The 18,292-nt window shown below is 36.8% G+C and overlaps 1 protein-coding gene across 3 annotated transcripts in view; it reads left to right on the top strand.

The window, feature by feature from the left end:
- PARP8 (poly(ADP-ribose) polymerase family member 8) overlaps window positions 1-18,292 on the top strand; it is a 189,599-nt gene that overhangs the window by 96,034 nt on the left and 75,273 nt on the right. For all 3 annotated transcript variants that reach the window (XM_050794091.1, XM_050794092.1, XM_050794093.1), the window contains 4 exons: window positions 1,641-1,730; window positions 2,285-2,355; window positions 4,140-4,217; window positions 5,456-5,550. In XM_050794091.1, coding sequence (XP_050650048.1) covers window positions 1,641-1,730; window positions 2,285-2,355; window positions 4,140-4,217; window positions 5,456-5,550 — 334 coding nt within the window. The remainder of the gene's footprint in view (window positions 1-1,640; window positions 1,731-2,284; window positions 2,356-4,139; window positions 4,218-5,455; window positions 5,551-18,292) is intronic.

The raw sequence follows: 18,292 nt of genomic DNA, 5'->3' as shown, positions 1-18,292 counted from the left end.
CAGATAATTAGGTTTTATATTAAGTAGCAACCGACTTCAAATTAGTGAGACTCTTGAGTGAGGGTTTAAGACATAATAAAAAAATTTGACTCTAATAGGCATTTTTGATACTGAAAGTATGAGGTTCCCGACAGAAGCGACTCTAGATAAGTGATCAAAGTCTCAACTGAGATAATTAAGTTTATATTAAACCTGTTTCTTAATCTGTGGTCCCACTCAATAAGCATGAAAACCTCATATCCTCCATGAAAATATTGGAAAACTAAATAAAGCAAAATTTGTGATTGCACTAATCAAAATAATGAGGCAAACGTCTTTTGTCTCAAATCTAATTCACATCCACTCCTGCTTAGCTCCCTGACTGTTAAAGCCTTAGGTCTGTTGGCAATCTTTTGCAGCTAATCTGTACATACAGATCACTATCATTCACTCATTACTTGGGGTCTACGAATGCTACAGATGTTTCTTTGGAAATAATGACTCAGAGATATATTAATTAAAAATTGTGTTCTCACTGTACTGACACAATATTATGAAAACTGGGCTCAAAAATGTCTTTTAATGTGCATTCACTGTGTCATAAGAACAACTAATTTTTCCTAGCAGAAATTGATCCATGCTTCTATTATGTGTTTGTGCTACTTTATACTATTTCGTAGGTCATTGATGTGTGCATTATAGGACCATTATTAATGAATCGATAAAGTGTGTGTTAAAAAGCTCTTCTGAGAGATGCCTTGCAATCATCAATGAACAAAGAAAAATAAATACCTAGGAATTGTATTACCATACACTTGGAGACCTGTATTCATCAGAGAAAGAGTGCTAAACTCATAAAAATGTTATTTTTTTTAAGAGGAAACAAATAGTGAATAATAAATTTAAGGACTCCATGGACTGATTTAGTGTTCTGTGGACTCAACTTGTATAATACATGTAGATAATTTAATTCACGGAAGAATGATAATTGTGAGACTATCAATTTAAAAATATGTATTAGAGCAATATGGAAGGTATGATTTACAACAAAGTCTTCAGCTCAAATTTTTGAATGATTTGATAATGAATCTTTCTTTATTTTATTTTTTATTTTAGAGATGGGGAGTTTCACCATGTTGGCCAGGCTGGTCTCAAACTCCTGACCTCAAGTGACCCGCCCGCCTAGGCCTCCCAAAGAGCTGGAACTACAGGCGTGAGCCACTGTGTCCGGCCCACTAATGATTTTTTTTTTTTTAATTGCAGCAAGTGCTTTTCTTTAGTTTTCTCTCTCTACTCACTAACCTTGCTCCCTATAGTAGACGCTAATATTGGGAAGGACCCTGTCCAGTGAGTTAAGGTACCGAGTTGCATCCAAATGATTCATTGCTATAAGGGATATTAGAGATGCACCTGGATAGTCTCTATTCAAAATCTGTATTTCACCAGGAGATACAAACTTCTTTAAAGAGACTATTTATAATTACTTCACACATAAATCTGCAATTTACTTTATCATATTTTTTGAGTTTAATCAGAACAGTAGTGTGTGGTTTATGAGAGTTGGAACTAAAGTGATGTACATATAAATTAGCTATTATTTTTATAAAGGATGTATTTTTTAAACTTATGCCTTTAATTATCCTTTTTTTTTTTTTTTGCAGATAATACATATGTGTCAAGTTCAGAGAATGATGAAGATGTGCTAGTTACTACAGAGCCAATACCAGTAATTTTTCATAGAATAGCAACAGGTAATAGTAATATTATTTTTTATTCTAGGTTAATTTTTTAAATTGCATTATCCTTTTTGTTTGTTTGTTTCATTTAGCCAGTAACAGATATTTATCTTCTGTATCTATAAATCCAGTCTCCATGAAAATTTTCTATCTAAAGTATATTTTTTAACAATTTTGTAAATGCATAAATTTAAAGTAGTTGTAAAAAAGTTCTGTTTAAACGTATATGCTGACATTGCTGTTGTAAAAATATTTTTTTACATAGTGACAGACTAAATATTTTAAAAGTACACTTACAGCAATGAAGATACCATGAATTATAGAGTGAGAGCTGAAAGAATTTGTAAAGCGGTTGTTTAGTTTAATCACATCTTTCTGCACAGTGAAAAATCAGAAAAGCTTGCATATTGTGTAACTCCTCAACATGACATGATTTCAAAATATCCCTTAATTCATTTTCGAAGGAGATGGAATCACCTAAAGGGTGGTTTTGTACTAAAACTCATGAATGCTTGGTGAATAGCATACTAAATACCATAATATATTTTTTAATTATAACTTTCTTTCAGAATTAAGAAAAACAAAAGACATTAACTGTTGCTTATCCATAAAATCCAAATTACAAAAGGAAAATGGGGAGGTATGTAAATTATATTTTTTATTTTCTAGAAACAATATAGATACATTTAAAATTTACTGAGTATGTGTAGTTAATAGCATCATTAGTGAGACTAAAATGGTATATGGTGAATGAAACTCAAGCTAATGGCTCAGGGGCGTTTGGTATGGTAGGAAGTGGCCTAAAATTAACTTTGAGAAGAAAGTTCCCTTTAAAATCATAGAAAGAAATGTCTGGTTTAACTCTAAATAAAATGTATATAAAGCTTAACTTATTCTGTATTATTTCATCAAACAATGTAATTAACTGAGGAACACTTATGTAACTGATTTATAGGTACACATGGCTATACATGATTTTGATGGGATCCTTAAAATTTTAAAAGATGATTTCTTTAGCCAAAGTGACACTGAGGGTGTACATAGTCTTATTTTCTGTCAGTATTTAAAAACACAAGCTCATCTTTTCTTTCTGTTTCCAAAGACTTTACTTGAATCTATAAATAAATATCAGGATATTAAACAAACAAAATGAGTGCAATGGGACCAGCAATTCTTTGCTTTCAAAATTATGCATTTGATCCAACTCTCCTCTTCCTGTTAGTGTTGCACCATTCATTGTTCCCTTCTTTATCCACATTGAGAATTATTGGTTGAACAAAAGGATTGCTGAAACCAAAAATGGTTAGAATTTTATAAAACCCAAATTTCCTTTTGCACATTTTTTTGTTTGTTTGTTTTCCTTAAGAACTTGAAATTAAGTCTAGAAGTTTAGGGATGGTTACAAAGCACTGGATGAATGGATTCCTGTGTCCAAATACCTACATTTCTCGTGTGTTAATAGGGCCAGTGATAGGAATACCCCCATGAATTTTCATTGTTTGTACTTCAGACACATGGCAGATGTGGTTCAGTTAATTAGAAATTCAAACTTCAGGCCGGGCGCGGTGGCTCAAGCCTGTAATCCCAGCACTTTGGGAGGCCGAGACTGGCGGATCACGAGGTCAGGAGATCGAGACCATCCTGGCTTACACGGTGAAACCCCGTGTCCACTAAAAAATACAAAAAACTAGCCGGGCGAGGTGGCGGGCGCCTGTAGTCCCAGCTACTCGGGAGGCTGAGGCAGGAGAATGGCGTGAACCCGGGAGGCGGAGCTTGCAGTGAGCTGAGATTCGGCCACTGCACTCCAGCCTGGGTGACAGAGCAAGACTCCGTCTCAAAAAAAAAAAAAAAAAGAAATTCAAACTTCAAGTTGAAGTATGTTAAATTAAATACCCTGTTGAAATCTGAATTCTGAAGCAAATAATTTCTGTATATCAAAAGTTCTCATAATATGTTTCATATTTATTTTCATAATTTGATTTTATATTATTGCATTTAAAGTTTCTTTTTTTTCATACCATTGTTTAGAGTTGGCAGAAGAAGTGAGAACAGCCTGGGACAAATAATGCTGAGGAGCTTTTTAATAAAATTGAATTAGTATAAGCTTGCAAGAGCTTTTTTTATCAGAGCAAAACTGAAGGTATAATTGATTATACATAAGTTTTTAATATACATCAAATATTGAATTGTGCATTTCCTATAAAATCAGTGAAAGAGAACTTTCAAAGCAGATATGCTGCTGAGTACACTCACAAAGCCATTTGTCTCCCACTACCTTTTGTTTTGGGTTTATACTGCACCAAGAATGTTTTATATATAAAATCCATAATATATGCTCAAGACCTGCCTATTATAGCCTCTTGCTATTTTAGAAAGATAAAATAATTTGACCATTAAATTGTTTTCTTACTTTATTATTTTAAGGAGTCAAGACAGAATAGTACAGTGGAGGAAGATTCTGAAGGTGACAATGATTCCGAAGAATTTTATTATGGAGGGCAGGTAAGGAAACGTGGTCTTACAAATACCTAATCTTAGAATTCTAATAGCCATGTTGTCCTAGTGATAATCTGTGCCTGAGAGTTAAGGTACCTGTGTGTTGTTCAGGGTTCTGTAACTAACTAGAAAATCTATATAATTTATATTTGCACATTTTCTACCTCTTTTTAGAAATTAAGGTTCCCTTGCAGTCCTTTTAATTGTAATCATTTATTTACATTGAAGTCATCTTAATTCATTACAGAGATTTTGCAGATAGCATTTTATTATGCTTTTGACTTGAATTTCTTAAGCATGTTGTGTTCAGTCACTATTTTGAGATAATGACACTTGTAATAAAAGTGTATATTGTTAGTTTTAAATAGAAGCTGCTTAACTTTTATTAAATTTGATGGGCCAAAATTACTGAGCATCTTCATCATTTGGCTTTTGTATTCATTGCCATTGAATTCTTGGTGTTGAAAAATTGTTATGAAGAATCATCATAATTTAAATATATGAGAATAGCCTAGCCACATATATAGAAGAACTCCTCAGAAGTTTACAGGATAATGCTAAACTTTAAAACTGAGCAATTGATTTTAGAGTGTGGCTATATAATATGTGGTTCTATTTCTATAAACTCCTTGAGCAAATGTGCTTTATAAGTCGGATAGTATAATGGGAGGGTAATATGTTAAAGAAGGACATTAAAGCCAAAATTATGTAAAAGAATGCAAGTAAATTTATTTATTCAGAATGAAAAATTAGTAATTTGTCAATCAAGCATGTGCAAGGCTACAGAGAGATGATATAATAAAATGGGCTTTCCTCTCTCCAGGAATGTCTTTCTAGCAATGAGATAGTTTTCCCAACGAAATGATTCATTTACCAATATAACATTTTAACATTATGCAAAATCATTCCTGTTTGATTTTTGTTTACTAATTCTTACAGAGGGGAAGTAAATGATTTTCTTCAGTCTTGATGTTCATTCTAGAAGTTTTTTAGATTATCTGCCAGACACTTCACTAGGTTTTTACATTTGCTTTTTCTTTGTATTAATATAAACTAACTTTAAGTTCCAACCATAATCAATTATTCTAGTCATATGTGAACTTAAGGATATTAGTGAATATATTACTTTAATGAAGCTAAAAATGCCCATGGTAAAACACACAGGGAGACCTATCTCAAAAGGTTGCTTAAGTTTTTGATTCCCTTCACATCTGAGACACTTTTAAATTATCCCTTTTCATCAGGTGAACTATGATGGGGAACTGCACAAGCACCCACAACTAGAATCTGATTTGTCAGCAGTGAGAGAGATATATGGGCCACATGCAGTTTCTCTCAGGTAAATACATATCACTGGTGAATAAAATTAAAATTTTATGGTGAGTCATTGAAATTTGCTTTTGGAGTAATTTAAATTAAAGGACAAATTTGGGGTTTTAATTATACTTTAAAGTGTTTTAGAGAGAGTCTACTGTTTCTCCTTATACAAAGTGACATATTTATGGCTATGTTTTTGATACATGTTGTTTAAGAGTACATTGATTGCATTAAAAATTATTTTGGAGAGTTAGTTTGAAGATGTGTCAATCTTAAGTAGTGTCATAATTAATTCCTAGAATACATTTGGCCTGCTGGGCCCATGCTGTTATCGTAAATCATGGCCACATGCTTGTGAAGGATAAAAGTAAATGATGCCTACCTACTGGTATCCAAATTACATTGTCATCTGGTCCCTCAAAAAAAAAGTGTAACTTTGCACAGTATTTGTTTGAATGATAATGTATTTTATTCTGTAGTTACTTATTATTTGGTGATAAATTTACACATCATTTTTATTGCTTTTAATCATTCAGAAGACCCTACCATCCTTACTTTTCTTTTTTCTCTTTAATGTAAGAAAAAACCTTTTCTGCCACCATAATAGTTTCCAGGAATCAGCTCTGGTTATTTCAGATTTCCATTCTTTGCTTACAGTGTAGTCTCGAAGTCTCCATGGAATTCCAGACCTCTTTTGTAGCCTGACCTCAGACTGGCCCCTTTATGCACCCAGACTACCCAAATATGCCATATTTCCTCTTCACTTTGGGCATTTGCATAAGCAATTCTTTGATCAGGGAATGCGTCTCTTCAAATCCCACTGCTGTCTCTATTTAAGCCCCAGTCCATGGGTCAGCTTCTCTGTGAGCCTTTTTGGAATCTCCAATGCAGATAAGTTCCTCTGTTCTCTGGACTCCCATCACATTTGGCTCTTACCTTGTTTATTATTCATCTCATGTCTTTTAATTATTTGACTTATGTCTCCCCCTCTAGACTGAATTCTGTGAATGGTTGGGCAGTGCTTTTTCTTGTTCATTTTGTTTTGGTTTGGATTTTAATTCTTCATGTATTGTGGTACCTAGCATAACATGGGACATGCATGAAATATAGGCTGCTGGCATCCTGATTGTTTTCAGTGGCAACATCTGAAAAAAGACGTTTACATTATCTGGTTGTAACTTCTTCAATGGACATATACATATTTTGAGAGGGCAAACAAATAATTTTAATTGGAAAGTACAGCACAGCTGTAATTTATAATTGCCAAACATTTTATTTTAACTGCAGAAACAGAAACTCCCTACCATCTGCAGTCTAAGATAAACTGGGATTGTATACCCAGACTATCTCTATTCTACTCATGAAGGTATATTAGGCTACAACTGAATGAAAGTGTTGGGATTATATTTGGAAAAGCGAGTCTTTGCAAACTTCAAAGTTTTAGCAAATTAGCGTCAATAATTTCACATTGATCTCTATTATGGCTCCAGATTAGGTAATGTGCATATTTGTAAGTGTTATAGAATAAATATATGAAGAAGGCAATTGGGACTATCAATACATAGTCCAAAACAATGGCTGTTTTTTGTTTTGTTTTTTAGCAGTAATTGAACTTTGCTTGAAAGCCTACAACTTTAATTTTAAGCACAACAATCTCCGTCTCTATATACACCAAAATATGTCTATGGGATATAACTAACAATAATAATACAACATAGACTTCAACTTCCTTTTATTTGAAATATATAATTTGGTTGCTGGACGCGGTGGCTCACGCCTGTAATGCTAGCACTTTGGGAGGCCGAGGCAGGCAGACTCCCTGAAGTCAGAAGTTCGAGACCAGCCTGACCAACATGGAGAAACCCCATCTCTACTAACAATACAAAATTAGCCGGGCACGGTGGCAGGTGCTTGTAATCCCAGCTGCTCGGGAAGGCTGAGGCAGAAGAATCTCTTGAACTCAGAAGGCGGAGGTTGCAGTGAGCCAAGATCGTGCCATTTCACTCCAGCCTGGGCAACGAGAGTGAAACTCTGTCTCAAAAAAAAAAAAAAAAAAAAAGTATTTTTGTTTAGTGGACAACTTTAGCACATGTTGATTTCTTTTATAGTTTAATATTTTTCTAAAACATATTTCCATGCTGTCTAGGCCCCAGTCATATTGCCATGTATAAATGAAGGTCTTTTTTTGTTTCTTCACCAAGCATTTGTTAAGTACCTGTGATGATCTGCATTAGTATTTTCTATTATTAAAGTTAGTGATAATTGTTCACTGCTGAAATTAGATTAAAAAATGTTTGGAAATTCAGTCAAATGAAGTATCTAAAGTTATATCAGTGTTTTGAATTTTTTTCCCCTTACCCTTTTCACTTGTAATAGTTTTGGTCCAGTTTAAATCTTAATGAATGTAAGCCATGTTCCTGTCTGCTCTAGATTTTCTCTAGCTGTAGAGGATATTTCCAAAATAAATAACTTCCTAGAGGCTTCATGGAATAAAGGTGAATCACAACAGGACTAGTTTGATTTACTTAAATGAGAATGAATTTACTGTCTAGTCTCAAATACTTAGGCTTGGATTCAAGGGAAAAGAGGTGGGTAGTTAGGCAGAAGGTCTTGAAATCATCTTCCTTGCCAAGTTCTAAGTCTGTTGAAAACAGACTGTTCTAATTAGCTGTTCTTTTACCTAATTGGAGCTTACAAGAACTTAATGAAGTTTGAAGAGCAAAAGTACCTCAATATGCACAACAGTCTATTAGTAGTAATTTTTTTGTTTTGTTTTGTTTTTTTTAAAGCAACGTCTAATGAGAAAGGCAGCTAACCACATCTAAGTTCTATGTAAGAGATGGAAGTAACTGAGATTGCCTAGGCAAAATCCTGAGGTTATTGAGGCAAAATCCTCTTAAAGAAGGTTGAAAGAAGGTGTAGAAAAAGTGAGTGATGATACATTACTTAAGTAGGTAATGACAATTCTACCTCGCCATACTATCCAAAAGCCTACTACTGGCTGTTGAATCATACATGTAAACATTGATGATAATTCTGATTTATACTCTCTTGTATAGGAAGTGAGTTAGGTCTTGGGGCAACATGAACTTTTGTGATCAGTCTGAATAAGTGTCATCTTGAATCATTCAACAAAACGCATTTTGTATTTTTCATAAAATGTATCTCTCTATATATTTATGAAAATAAAATTGATCAGTGTCATTGGAAAATAAATTAAAATTACTATTTTTAGAAAGGGAATTACAGATCAGAAAATTCATATTTGTTTAGGAAAGAAATGATTCTGATAGTTTCTTTGTGAAATTTAAAACTTCCATTTAATATAAAATATTCTTTGCCTTATGATCATGCCATCTTTCATTTAGAAAATTTAAGTCATATGAGTAATAGTCTAACCTTTTTATTGTGACTAATGCTTAATGTAGGCTGGAAGCTTCTAAAATTGTGACTGTTCTATTGTGACTGTTCTATTGTGAACAGTCAACTGTTGTGACTATTTCAATCACTTTTTGTGCACAGACAATTGTAATCGGGCCTTTTGAGGGTAATGTTTGGGAAACGAGCATTCTGACGATTTGGGGTGGCTTGAGGAACCTATATCACGTTACTCATGCCTACCAAACATATATCTCCTTTAAAAAACAAAAACAGTAAATGAAAGGAAAGAAAAAAGTGCATACCTCAGAATGCACTGCTTTAAATTCTCTAAATTTCTAAATTCTCATTTGTAGTGGCCAGTAGGACTGCTTACGTATCTTCTGGTTCTCCTGTTCTGGTCTTATGGTAAGATTGTATTTCCTTGTACTCTTTAATGTTAGGCATGGACATATCACTAATTTTGGCCAGTCATATGTGAGCCAAGTGCTAGTGTGTTAGTTCCCATGTCCCCTCAGCTCTGCTTCCTTGGGCCCCTTCGTGACAACAGTGAGCTGCCCCACCCTAACCCTCAATTCTATATTAACCATAAGGTAAGAGTGAGATACAAATCTTTTTTCATGTTGAGCCACTGAGATTTTGAAAATGCTTGTTACCACAACATACCTTAGCCTACATAGATGTATATCGTTCATCAAAAAAGATCTTGGATTGAATGTTTTGTAATCTCCTTTCTAGCATATTGAGTCTTCACCCTCTGCCTCCAAGAAAAAGAATAAAAACAGTCTGACTCTGAAAATCAGGGAAATGATGACAGGAGGCACAGAGGGGAAAGAAAGGAGAGAGCATTTTCCCAAAACAAGGGGACATAATCTAGATGTAAGCTTTAGGTGCTCAGATCCTAGACACTAACCACTAATCCCAACGCAAGGACTTTCTCCTAGCAAAACTGAGGATTGTTAAGCTGACTGCAGAGTTCTAGCAGTTGTTTATACTGTACCTCTTATGCACAATTTTACATGAGCTTCCTTTCTTATCTGGATCTAATTTTAAAATTTTTCTCAGCCCTGTTGTTCTTTAGAGAAATGTATAGCTACCTTGGATGCAGTCTTGCAAATTCTTTAATCTGCCAGAATTTCTTCCTGACTACTGAGTTTGCATATTTCTTGGCCCATTCACAAACATGTCTCCCACGCTGGGCAAAAACCACACATTGAGTAGGCATGCAGAGATAGACATGCAAGCTGTTGAGTTTCAGATGACACGGGAAGGTGTATGTATCTTCACAAAATATCTGTCTTCTCAAAATATAACCATCCAGTTTTTGAAAGAAGAAATAACGAAGTAGTAATAGAGGCTTACTTCCTAGGAACATGTGGTAGAGTTTCATGCTTGCATGTGTGTGTGTGTGTGTGTGTGTGTGTGTGTGTGTGTGTGTTTCCATACAGTTAATAAAGGAAGGCTAGATATCTGAAATATATTTTCATAACCAACACAATGACTGCTGATTTTGATCAGGCTGCATTATAAAACATCATAACAGTGTAATGAATAAGCTGAAGCTTTATAGATAAAGGAGGACCAATGTATTAAATGTTAATATATTGTAAGTGTGTATGTGAATGTCTCATGAGTGAGGATATTGTCTTGAGTAGTTCCATTAAAAATAGGAGAACAAATTGCTAAGAATTCTAACACAGTGGCTCAAAAGTCCACATTCATTGAAAAAAAAAACTTTATACATATATGCTTAAATGAGCTAAGTCACATTTAAATATCCAAAATCAAATTACCAGATTTCAAGAAATGTAGATTAAAAGAGTAGCTCACCCCAAATTTAATGTGTCACTACATGTCAGGAAAGAACATTTGTGGAGGCATTCTTTTCAGACCAGAATGAAACAATTTCATTAGATCATTTTTGTATTGTTTCCCTCATGTTAAAAAAAATTCAAATTCATCAATTTGATGTGATCTTTTCACAGTGAAGAAATATAGGCAGCACATGAAATTATTTTGAGTTATTATATATCGAATACTACATTCAGGACACAATCAGATATCTAGCTTCACAATTCAAGTTGTAGTCATATTTCAGGCATTCAACTTGATTCTGCATTTGCTATTCATGAGATCCTGGGCCGCTGAAAGTTACTCAGATATAGAAGCAATCCTGATGACTGGGTCGCTGCATCTGGACAAACTGTAATCACGCTTTGTAATCTCTGAGTGGGAAATTTGAAATTATTGGCATTATATAAAAAGGGCATCACAACGGAAATGGGCTTGCATATACATAGAGTCATTTGTAAATTCTTTGAAATCTGGCATACAAACAAATAAGGGTAACTATTTATAGATCTACACCTACAGAATCCAGTTAATTGCAAACCTTTAGGGCCTCTGCCTCCTTAAAATTCTTTATTCATGCTCTTCTATGGTAAAGAAGAGGAACACTTGCAACCCTTCATTTTCTTTTTTTGGAGCGTTAGAAATTGGGAAGATACTTTTAACCAAAACGTCATTTAAGAAATCATATACAAAATACTTACAAATTCACATGTAAGTGGTTTTAAAGGCATGTATGCACATTCTGATTATTCTTTTATGGTAAATTCTGTTGAAGTAATCTGAAAAACTATTTATGGAGAAAACAGTTGTGGATAAGGGTCATACTGATATATATATATATATACTTTTTATTATTATTATTATACTTTAAGTTCTAGAATTCTAACACAGTTTTGTTAGAGCATAATGTGCAGGTTTGTTATATATTTATACTTGTGCCATGTTGGTGTGCTGCACCCATCAACTCGTCAGCACCCATCAACTCGTCATTTACATCAGGTATGACTCCCAATGCAATCCCTCCCCGCTCCCCCCTCCCCCCTCCCCGTGATAGGCCCCAGTGTGTGATGTTCCCCTTCCCAAGTCCAAGTGATCTCATTGTTCAGTTCCCACCTATAAGTGAGAAGATGCGGTGTTTGGTTTTCTGTTCTTGTGATAGTTTGCTAAGAGTGATGGTTTCCAGCTGCATCCATGTCCCTACAAAGGACACAAACTCATCCTTTTTGATGGCTGCATAGTATTCCATGGTGTATATGTGAAGGGGTGGCCTGCCCCTCCACACCTGTGGGTGTTTCTCGTTAGGTAGAACGAGAGACTTGAGAAAAGAAATAAGACACAGAGACAAAGTATAGAGAAAGAAAAGCGGGGGCCCAGGGGACCGGCGCTCAGCTTACAGAGGACCCACGCCGGCACCAGCCTCTGAGTTCCCTTAGTATTTATAGATAATTATCTTTACCATCTTAAAGATAAGGGAGTGGCAGGACAATAGGATCGTTTTTAGGGAGGAAATTAGCAGTAAGACATAAGAACAAGGATCTCTGTGGCATGAATAAGTTTAAAAGAAAATCCTGTGCCTTGAGATAAACCTTTTAGCAACATTGTTTCATCCTATCACATGGGGATAAACCTTGGACAATACCTAGCTTTTCTAGGAACAAAGACACACCCTGCACGCCCAAAATCCATTAAACCTTGAGTTACCACAGCACATGTCTCTTGCAAGGACAAGGTTGGGGGTAGGGTCACAGATTAACAGCATCTCAAATACAGAACAAAATGGAGTCTCTTATGTCTACTTCTTTCTATATAGACACAGTAACAGGCTGATCTCTTTCTTTTCCCCACATATATGTGCCACATTTTCTTAATCCAGTCTGTCACTGATAGACATTTGGGTTGATTCCAAGTCTTTGCTATTGTGAATAGTGCCGCAATAAACATACGTGTGCATGTGTCTTTATAGCAGCATGATTTATAATCCTTTGGGTATATACCCAGTAATGGGATGGCTGGGTCATATGGTACATCTAATTCTAGATCCTTGAGGAATCGCCATACTGTTTTCCATAATGGTTGAACTAGTTTACAATCCCACCAACAGTGTAAAAGTGTTCCTAATTCTCCACATCCTCTCCAGCACCTGTTGTTTCCTGACTTTTTAATGATTGCCATTCTAACTGATGTGAGATGGTATCTCATTGTGGTTTTGATTTGCATTTCTCTGATGGCCAGCGATGATGAGCATTTTTTCATGTGTCTGTTGGCTGTATGAATGTCTTCTTTTGAGAAATGTCTGTTCATATCCTTTGCCCACTTTTTGATGGGGTTGTTTGTTTTTTTCTTGTAAATTTGTTTGAGTTCTTTGTAGGTTCTGGATATTAGCCCTTTGTCAGATGAATAGATTGCAAAAATTTTCTCCCATTCTGTAGGTTGCCTGTTCACTCTGATGGTACTTTCTCTTGCTATGCAGAAGCTCTTTAGTTTAATGAGATCCCATTTGTCAATTTTGGCTTTTGCTGCCGTTGCTTTTGGTGTTTTAGACATGAAGTCTTTGCCCATGCCTATGTCCTGAATGGTACTACCTAGGTTTTCTTCTAGGGTTTTTATGGTATTAGGTCTAACATTTAAGTCTTTAATCCATCTTGAATTAATTTTCGTATAAGGAGTAAGGAAAGGATCCAGTTTCAGCTTTCTACTTATGGCTAGCCAATTTTCCCAGCACCATTTATTAAATAGGGAATCCTTTCCCCATTTCTTGTTTCTCTCAGGTTTGTCAAAGATGACATGGCTGTAGATGTGTGGTATTATTTCTGAGGGCTCTGTTCTGTTCCATTGGTCTATATCTCTGTTTTGGTACCAGTACCATGCTGTTTGGGTTACTGTAGCCTTGTAGTATAGTTTGAAGTCAGGTAGCGTGATGCCTCCAACTTTGTTCTTTTGACTTAGGATTGTCATGGCAATGCGGGGTCTTTTTTGGTTCCATACGAACTTTAAAGCAGTTTTTTCCAATTCTGTGAAGAAAGTCATTGGTAGCTTGATGGGGATGGCATTGAATCTATAAATAACCTTGGGCAGTATGGCCATTTTCACGATATTGATTCTTCCTATCCATGAGCATGGTATGTTCTTCCATTTGTTTGTGTCCTCTTTGATTTCACTGAGCAGTGGTTTGTAGTTCTCCTTGAAGAGGTCCTTTACATCCCTTGTAAGTTGGATTCCTAGGTATTTGATTCTCTTCGAAGCAATTGTGAATGGAAATTCATTCATGATTTGGCTCTCTATTTGTCTGTTACTGGTGTATAAGAATGCTTGTGATTTTTGCACATTGATTTTGTATCCTGAGACTTTGCTGAAGTTGCTTATCAGCTTAAGGAGATTTTGGGCTGAGACAATGGGGTTTTCTAAATATACAATCATGTCATCTGCAAACAGGGACAATTTGACTTCTTCTTTTCTTAACTGAATACCCTTTATTTCTTTCTCTTGCCTGATTGCCCTAGCCAGAACTTCCAACACTATGTTGAATAGGAGTGGTGAGAGAGGGCATCCCTGTCTTGTGCCAGTTTTCAAAGGGAATTTTTGCAGTTTTTGCCCATTCAGTATGATATTGGCTGTGGGTTTGTCATAAATAGCTGTTATTATTTTGAGGTACGTTCCATCAATACCGAATTTATTGAGCGTTTTTAGCATGAAGGGCTGTTGAATTTTGTCAAAAGCCTTTTCTGCATCTATTGAGATAATCATGTGGTTCTTGTCTTTGGTTCTGTTTATATGCTGGATTACGTTTATTGATTTGCGAATGTTGAACCAGCCTTGCATCCCGGGGATGAAGCCCGCTTGATCATAGTGGATAAGCTTTTTGATGTACTGCTGAATCCGGTTTGCCAGTATTTTATTGAGGATTTTTGCATCGATGTTCATCAGGGATATTGGTCTAAAATTCTCTTTTTTTGTTGTGTCTCTGCCAGGCTTTGGTATCAGGATGATGTTGGCCTCATAAAATGAGTTAGGGAGGATTCCCTCTTTTTCTATTGATTGGAATAGTTTCAGGAGGAATGGTACCAGCTCCTCCTTGTACCTGTGGTAGAATTCAGCTGTGAATCCATCTGGTCATGGAATTTTTTTGGTTGGTAGGCTCTTAATTATTGCCTCAATTTCAGAGCCTGCTATTGGTCTATTCAGGGAATCAACTTCTTCCTGGTTTAGTCTTGGAAGAGTGTAAGTGTCCAGGAAATTATCCATTGTTTCTAGATTTTCTAGTTTATTTGCGTAGAGGTGTTTACAGTATTCTCTGATGGTAGTTTGTATTTCTGTGGGGTTGGTGGTGATATCCCCTTTATCATTTTTTATTACATCTATTTGATTCTTCTCTCTTTTCTTCTTTATTAGTCTTGCTAGCGGTCTGTCAATTTTGTTGATCTTTTCAAAAAACCAACTCCTGGATTCATTGATTTTTTGGAGGGTTTTTTGTGTCTCTATCTCCTTCAGTTCTGCTCTGATCTTAGTTATTTCTTGCCTTCTGCTAGCTTTTGAATGTGTTTGCTCTTGCTTCTCTAGTTCTTTTAATTGTGATGTTAGAGTGTCAATTTTAGATCTTTCCAGCTTTCTCTTGTGGGCATTTAGTGCTATAAATTTCCCTCTACACACTGCTTTCAATGTGTCCCAGAGATTCTGGTATGTTGTACCTTTGTTCTCATTGGTTTCAAAGAACATCTTTATTTCTGCCTTCATTTCGTTATGTACCCGGTAGTCATTCAGGAGCAGGTTGTTCAGTTTCCATGTAGTTGAGCGGTTTTGATTGAGTTTCTTAGTCCTGAGTTCTAGTTTGATTGCACTATGGTCTGAGAGACAGTTTGTTATAATTTCTGTTCTTGTACATTTGCTGAGGAGTGCTTTACTTCCAATTACGTGGTCAATTTTGGAATAAGTGTGATGTGGTGCTGAGAAGAATGTATATTCTGTTGATTTGCGGTGGAGAGTTCTATAGATGTCTATTAGTTCTGCTTGCTGCAGAGAAGAGTTCAATTTCTGGATATCCTTGTTAACTTTCTGTCTCATTGATCTGTCTAATGTTGACAGTGGAGTGTTGAAGTCTCCCATTATTATTGTATGGGAGTCTAAGTCTCTTTGTAAGTCTCTAAGGACTTGCTTTATGAATCTGGGTGCTCCTGTATTGGGTGCATATATATTTAGGATAGTTAGCTCTTCCTGTTGAATTGATCCCTTTACCGTTATGTAATGGCCTTCTTTGTCTCTTTTGATCTTTGATGGTTTAAAGTCTGTTTTATCAGAGACTAGTATTGCAACCCCTGCTTTTTTTTTGTTCTCCATTTGCTTGGTAGATCTTCCTCCATCCCTTTATTTTGAGCCTATGTATGTCTCTGCATGTGAGATGGGTTTCCTGAATACAGCAGACTGATGGGTCTTGACTCTTTATCCAGTTTGCCAGTCTGTGTCTTTTAATTGGAGCATTTAGTCCATTTACATTTAAGGTTAATATTGTTAGGTGTGAACTTGATCCTGCCATTATGATATTAACTGGTTATTTTGCTCGTTAGTTGATGCAGTTTCTTCCTAGCCTCGATGGTCTTTACATTTTGGCTTTTTTTGCAATGGCTGGTACCGGTTGTTCCTTTCTATGTTTAGTGCTTCCTTCAGGGTCTCTTGTAAGGCAGACCTGGTGGTGACAAAATCTCTAAGCATTTGCTTATCTGTAAAGGATTTTATTTCTCCTTCACTGATGAAACTTAGTTTGGCTGGATATGAAATTCTGGGTTTAAAATTCTTTTCTTTAAGAATGTTGAATATTGGCCCCCACTCTCTTCTGGCTTGTAGAGTTTCTGCCGAGAGATCTGCTGTTAGTCTGATGGGCTTCCCTTTGTGGGTAACCTGACCTTTCTTTCTGGCTGCCCTTAAGATTTTTTCCTTCATTTCAACTTTGGTGAATCTGGCAATTATGTGTCTTGGAGTTACTATTCTCCAGGAGTATCTTTGTGGCGTTCTCTGTATTTCATGGATTTGAATGTTGGCCTGCCCTACTAGGTTGGGGAAGTTCTCCTGGATGATATCCTGAAGAGTGTTTTCCAACTTGGTTCCATTTTCCCCCTCACTTTCAGGCACCCCAATCAGATTTGGTCTTTTTACATAATCCCATATTTCTTGCAGGCTTTGTTAATTTCTTTTTCTTCTTTTTTCTTTAGGTTTCTCTTCTCGCTTCATTTCATTCATTTGATCCTCAATCGCTGATACTCTTTCTTCCAGTTGATCGAGTCGGTTACTGAAGCTTGTGCATTTGTCACGTATTTCTCGTGTCATGGTTTTCATCTCTTTCATTTCGTTTATGACCTTCTCTGCATTAATTACTCTAGCTATCAATTCTTCCACTCTTTTTTCAAGATTTTTAGTTTCTTTGCGCTGGGTATGTAATTCCTCCTTTAGCTCTGAGAAGTTTGATGGACTGAAGCCTTCTTCTCTCATCTCGTCAAAGTCATTCTCCGTCCAGCTTTGATCCATTGCTGTCGATGAGCTGCGCTCCTTTGCAGGGGGAGATGCACTCTTATTTTTTGAATTTCCATCTTTTCTGCCCTGCTTTTTCCCCATCTTTGTGGTTTTATCTGCCTCTGGTCTTTGATGATGGTGACGTACTGATGGGGTTTTGGTGTAGGTGTCCTTCCTGTTTGATAGTTTTCCTTCTAACAGTCAGGACCCTCAGCTGTAGGTCTGTTGTAGATTGCTTGAGGTCCACTCCAGACCCTGTTTGCCTGGGTATCAGCAGCAGAGGCTGCAGAAGATAGACTATTGCTGAACAGCGAGTGTCCCTGTCTGATTCTTACTTTGGAAGCTTCCTCTCAGGGGTGTACTCCACCCTGTGAGTTGTGGGGTGTCAGACTGCCCCTTGTGGGAGATGTCTCCCAGTTAGGCTACTCAGGGGTCAGGGACCCACTTGAGCAGGCAGTCTGTCCCTTCTCTGATCTCAACCTCCGTGTTGGGAGATCCACTGCTCTCTTCAAAGCTGTCAGACAGAGTCGTTTGCGTCTGCAGAGGTTTCTGCTGCTTTGTTGTTGTTGTTGTTGTTTAGCTGTGCCCTGTCCCCAGAGGTGGAGTCTACGGAGACAGGCAGGTTTCCTTGAGCTGCTGTGAGCTCCACCAGTTCGAGCTTCCCAGAGGCTTTGTTTACGTACTTAAGCTTCAGCAATGGCGGGCGCCCCTCCCCCAGCCTCGATGCTGCCTTGTGGTTAGATTGCAGACTGCTGCGCTAGCAGTGAAGGAGGCTCTGTGGGCGTGGGACCCTCCCGGCCAGGTGTGGGATATAATCTCCTGGTGTGCCCGTTTGCTTAAAGCACAGTATTGGGGTGGGAGTTACCCGATTTTCCAGGTGTTCTGTGTCTCAGTTCCCCTGGCTAGGAAAAGGGATTCCCTTCCCCCTTGCGCTTCCCAGGTGAGGTGATGCCTTGCCCTGCTTCAGCTCTCGCTGGTCGGGCTGCAGCAGTTGACCAGCACCGATTGTCCGGCACTCCCTAGTGAGATGAACCCAG

Source organism: Macaca thibetana, chromosome 6 (assembly GCF_024542745.1).
Source record: "Macaca thibetana thibetana isolate TM-01 chromosome 6, ASM2454274v1, whole genome shotgun sequence".
In the NCBI taxonomy this organism is placed as follows: domain Eukaryota; kingdom Metazoa; phylum Chordata; class Mammalia; order Primates; family Cercopithecidae; genus Macaca; species Macaca thibetana.
This window is presented reverse-complemented; position numbering and strand designations above follow the sequence as displayed.